This window comes from Mandrillus leucophaeus, unplaced genomic scaffold (assembly GCF_000951045.1).
Source record: "Mandrillus leucophaeus isolate KB7577 unplaced genomic scaffold, Mleu.le_1.0 Scaffold367, whole genome shotgun sequence".
NCBI classification, from domain to species: domain Eukaryota; kingdom Metazoa; phylum Chordata; class Mammalia; order Primates; family Cercopithecidae; genus Mandrillus; species Mandrillus leucophaeus.
Window position 1 is genome coordinate 905903 of NW_012103887.1, and position 6000 is coordinate 911902.

The 6000-nt window shown below is 35.6% G+C and overlaps 1 protein-coding gene across 1 annotated transcript in view; it reads left to right on the top strand.

Moving 5' to 3' along the window:
• Positions 1-6000, top strand: part of WDR64 (WD repeat domain 64) — a 162867-nt gene that overhangs the window by 108052 nt on the left and 48815 nt on the right. The window contains exon 14 of the mRNA XM_011990033.1: positions 2878-3054. Within this exon, the coding sequence (XP_011845423.1) occupies positions 2878-3054 (177 nt within the window). The remainder of the gene's footprint in view (positions 1-2877; positions 3055-6000) is intronic.

Sequence of the window (6000 nt, forward strand, 5' to 3'; positions counted from 1 at the left end):
ATTCTCCTCTTGCAACCTCAGCCTCCCGAGTAGCTGGGACTACAAGTGCATGCTTGGTAGCCCAGCTAATTTTTGTATTTTTAGTAGAGACGGGGTTTCACCATGTTGGCCAGGACAGTCTCGATCTCTTGACCTTGTGATCCACCCATCTTAGCCTCCCAAAGTGCTGGGATTACAGGTGTGAGCCACCACACCTGGCCTGTGCAGCTTTGTTTTATAGGTATACACGTGCCATGGTGGTTTGCTGCACCCATCAACCCGTCACCTACATTAGGTATTTCTCCTAATGCCATCCCTCCCCTATTCCTCACCCTCTGAAAGGCCCTGGTGTGTGATGTTCCCCTCCCTGTGTCCATGTGTTCTCATTTTTCAGCTCCCACTTATGAGTGAGAACATGTGGTATTTGGTTTTTTGTTCCTGTGTTGTTTGCTGAGAATAATGGTTTCCAGCTTCATCCATTTCCCTGCAAAGGACATGAACTCATCCTTTTTTATGGCTGCATAGTATTCCATGGTGTGTATGCGCCACAGTTTCTTTATCCAGTCTATCATTGATGGGCATTTGGGGTGGTTCCAAGTCTTTGCTATTGTGAATAGTGCTGCAATAAACATACGTGTGCATGTGTCTTTACGGTAGAATGATTTATAATACTTTAGGTATATACCCAATAATAGAATTGCTGGGTCAAATGGTATTTCTGGTTCTAGATCCTTGAGGAATTGCCACACTGTCTTCTACAATGGTTGAACTAGTTTACACTCCCACCAACAGTGTAAAAGCATTCCTATTTCTCCAAATCCTCTCCAGAATCTGTTTCCTGACTTTTTAATGATCGCCACTCTAACTGACATGAGATGGTATCTCATTGTGGTTTTGATTTGAATTTCTCTAATGACCAGTGATGATGAGCTTTTTTTCATATGTTTGTTGGCCGCATAAATGTCTTCTTTTAGAAATGTCTGTTCATATCCTTTGCCCACTTTTTAATGGGGTTGTTTTTTTCTTGTAAATTTAAGTTCCTTGTAGATTCTGCATATTACCCCTTTGACAGATAGATAGACTGCAAAAATTTTCTCCCATTCTGTGGGTTGCCTGTTCACTCTGTTGATAGTTTCTTCTGCTGTGCAGAAGCTCTTTAGTTTAATTAGCTCTTATTTGTCAATTTTGGCTTTTGTTGCCATTGCTTTTGGTATTTTAGTCATGAAGTCTTTGCCCATGCCTGTTTCCTGAATGGTATTGCCTAGGTTTTCTTCTAGGGTTTTTATGGTTTTAGGTCTTACATTTAAGTCTTTAATCCATCTTGACTTAATTTTGTATAAGGTGTAAGGAAGGGGTCCAGTTTCAGTTTTCTGCATATATGGCTAACCAGTTTTCCCAACACCATTTATTAAATAGTGAATCACTTCCCCATTGCTTGTTTTTGTCAGGTTTGTCAAAGTTCAGATGGTTGTAAATGTGTGGCATTATTTCTGAGGCCTCTGTTCTAATCGATTTGTCTACATGTCTGTTTTGGTACCAGTACCGTGCTGTTTTGGTTACTGTAGCCTTGTAGTGTAGTTCAAAGTCAGGGAGTGTGATGCCACCAGCGTTGTTCTTTTTGCTTAGGATTTTCATGACTGTATGGACTCTTTTTGGTTCCATATGAAATCTAAAGTGGTTGTTTCTAATTCTGTGAAGAAAGTCAATGGTAGCTTGATGGGGATAGCATTGAATCTATAAATTACTTTGGGTAGTATGGCCATTTTCACAATATTGATCTTCCTATCCATGAGCATGTAATGTTTTTCCATTTGTTTGTGTCCTCTCTTATTTCCTTGAGCAGTGGTTTGTAGTTCTCCATGAAGAGGTCTTTCATATCCTTGTAAGTTATATTCCTAGGTATTTTATTCTCTTTGTAGTAATTGTGAATAGGACTTCATTCATGATTTGGTTCTCTGTTTGTCTGTTGTTGGTGTATAGGAATGCTTGTGATTTTTTAACATTTATTTTGTATCCTGAGACTTTGCTGAAGGTGCTTATCAGCTTAAGGAGATTTTGGGCTGAGACCATGGGGTTTTCTAAATATACAATCGTGTCATCTACAAATAGAGACAATTTGACTTCCTGTCTTCCTATTTGAAAGGGTACTAAAAATTAGTTTTAAAATGTCCCATTTCATACTCATCAGGCAAAACATTAAGAAAATCAAATAATACCAAGTGTTAGCAAGAATATGAAGAAAGGGGAACTCTCATCTACGCCTGGTGAGAGTGAACATAGCTAAACACTACCTAGAGACGCGGTTAGGTGATAGCTAGTAAAGTTGAAGATGTGCATATCTTATAGTTAGGTAATTTTACCCCAGATATATGCTGTAGAAACTGTGCCGCCTGTCTGTAAAGGAAAGCAGTACCAAATTGGCACTCTGAACATCCGTCAATGGGGGAATGGATAAATATATTGTAGTATGTTTATATAATACGATAAAGCAGTTTAAAATAAATAAACTGGAGTTCCATGAAATAACTTGTATAAATCTCAAAAGCATCCTATTGAGTGAAATAAGAAAGTTGAAGAAGAATCCATATAGCTGGACAGCATTCATAAAATGGCTTAAAGTTTGAAAGCACTATCATATATATGTAGAACGTATATATATATGTATACATAGAAATATTAAAACTTTCATGACTAACATCATATTCACATTACTGGTTACTCTAGGGAGGGAAGAAAGAGGAATTATATTAATAAGCAAGGAAGAGATGGGGCTGAAGATTTGGTAAAGCTAGATGGTGGATACATCAGTGTAGGTTCTATTTTCTCTATCTCTTTAAAACAGTTCAAAATAAAATAATTAATTGAACTTTTAATGTACTCACTGGATTTCTATTAAAGGGCAAGGAAGATGATATTTACCTCATGGTGATCTGGGAGCTGCCCAATGTTGTGCCTTTCCTACAAGATGGGAAACATGCTGTGCATCTGAGAGAGTCTACTAGAGATAGGAACATGGCTATTCCTTTCCCAGATGTCGAGTTAATAGTTGAGAGGAATGCTTCTCAACCTTCTAATGTAAGTTTCCTCTCTTAGTTTCTTTTTAACTTTTGCTTTTTGTTATGGAAATTTACAAACATATATAAAGGTATAGAAAATAATACAAAGAGCTTCTATGCGTTATCGCTCAGCTTCAAAAATTTTCTGTGTATGGCCAAACTTATTCTTTATTCCCAGCTCTTCACCATGACCACCACCAATGGATTTTTTTTTTGAGACCGGGTCCTGCTCTGTTGCCCATGCTAAAGTGCAGTAGTGTGATCATAGTTCACTGCAGACCCCAACACCTGGGCTCAAATGACTCTCCTGCCTCAGCCCCCCAAAACGCTGGGATTATAGGCATAAGACACCGTGTCTGGCCCACCACCAATGGATTTTGAAGCAAATCTCAAACATTATGTCATTTCATCCCTTTATATTTCAGTATATATGTCTAAACAATAATGACTATTTCAAAAATAATACCATTATTTTCTAAAATATATTAAAAATAATTTGTAAGAAGTTGTTAATCTCATCACATATTCATTCAGTGTTCAAATTTTCCAGATATCCTTATAATTTCTTTCTTATAATTGGTTTCAACAACCAAGATCCAAACAAGGTCTATTTGTTGAATTTGGTTGGAAAAATCTGTTAAATATCTTTTTTTTCTCTCTCCTTGCAATTTATGTCCTGAAGAAGCTGGACAGTTGACGCCATAGTTTTCCACTTTCTAGATTTTGCTGATTGCACCCTCGTGGTGTTATTTAAGAAGTTCCGCTGTACTTCCTGCAATCTGGTAGTTAATCTGGTGACTTAATTGACTACAACATGGATTTTTTTTTTTTTTTTTTTTAGCAATACTCCTTCATAGGTGCTGTCCTGTATTCCATCAAGATTCTCACAATGACCAGTTGTCTTTTTTTTTTTTTTTTAATCTCAGCAGTCATTGATGATTATTACCTAGGTCTATTATTTTCATTCAAAGTTTTCATGCTGCCTTTCTGCTTCATTTACTACTGGAACGTGTCATTCAAGAAAACCTCTCCTTTATCAAATACTTGGTTACACTGAGGTACAGTTTATATAGAAAAGCAAACTAATTCATGATTTGCTCCTTATATTTATCAGTTTTAAAGTGGAGAATAGGTTTCCTAGCATCTTCCAAAGGTGGTCCGTGAATTTTGTTTATTTAATATCATTATTGACTCACAAATTTAAATGTTCTTGATGTGTTTCAGTCCATTTAATTTGTTATTATTATTGATGCCCAAACTGTCCCATCTGAAACTGGTTGGAGCCTCTTCAGGCTCCTGAGTTCCTCTGATGTGACCTCAGAAGCTCTGGATAGCTTCTAGGTATGACAAGATGATCCAGGCTCATCTTGTACATTTCTTTCCAGATCTAAAATCCACTGTTTCTCCAATATATTCTACTTCTTTTCAGTGAGAAATAGTATCTTAAAAAACCACAACCTGGGTTCTAGAGCTGCCCACTGCCACTAGGTTGGTTCTTATTTTTAGACTTTTTCAATAGACAGCTAAGAAAACACATTAAGAGAAAATGCACTACTATTTTGCACTGATATTCCCAATTCAAATATAAGGTTATATGGCTTTTACTAATTTTATTTTAATTTATACCTTTCTCTCAGAAAATTTTGATTTCTAATGATACAAGCATCATTACTTATTTGCTTTATGCTATTATTTATATAATGTATTCTTCTACATAATATACAGGTTCTTTATGTCATTTTATATGTTATCATTGTACATTACATTATATTCTAGTTTCAGAAAACAATAAAATTTCTAGGAACATGATACCTGACACAGCTCAGAATCTTGCTTTTTTTGCAGTTCTTTTTGTCCTTAGGGTGTATAGCATGTGGAATGTACTGTCAAATTACTGTGCTTTAAAATTGCTTAAAATAATTCCTTGTACCACCAACTCTATATATGGTTAAGTTTGCTTCATTTTTCAAATGTATTGCATTTTTAAAATTCAGTTTTGTTTTATTGTTATGTAAAACATTTCCATACTTCTAAGATTAAATTACAAAACAAGTTCTATTCTGAGCTACAAAACAAAGTCTATTGTATTCATGTCTTTTCCACCTTGTTCTCTCCTTAACTTATAGTTAACTTTTTGTTTTTAAGTTTTTGGTTTATGTTTCCATGCTGTTTTTAAAAAATATAATCAAATACTTGGTTCCCTCTCCACCTTCTTAAGCAAATGATAGAATATGATTTACATCCCTGTATTCCCTGCTTTATTTAATAATCTATTTGAGACCATTATAAGCCGTACATAGAGATCTTCATCTTCCTTTTATTTTAAATTGTGGTAAAATACACGTAAAGTAATATTTACCACTTAGACTATTTTTAGGTGTACCGTTAGCAACATTAAATACATTCACATTGTTGTGCAACCTTCATCACCCAGCCATCTCCAGACGCTTTCATCTCGCAAAACTGAATCTCTGTTTATTAAACAATAACCCCCTATTTCCCCTTCCCTCCAGCTCCTAACAACCAGCATTCTAATTTCCATCTCTATGAATTAACTTACACTGGGTATATCATATAAGCAGAAATATATGGTATTCATCCTTTGTGATTGGTTCATTTCACTTAGCATGATGTCCTCAAGGCTCGTCTATGTGTAGCGTATGTCACAGCATCCTTCCTTTTAAAGGCTGAACATTATTCCATTGTATGTATAGAACACATGTTGTTTACCCATTCATCCATAAATGGATACCTGGGTTGCTTTCACTTTTTTGCTATTAATAGCAATGCTGCCACGAACATGGGTGTACACATATTCATTTTTCTTTTCTTTTCTTTTTTTTATTATACTTTATATCCTAGGGTACCTGTGCACAACGTGCAGGTTTGTTACATATGTATACTTGTGTCATGTTGGTGTGCTGCACCCATTAACTCGTCATTTACATTAGGTATATCTCCTAAT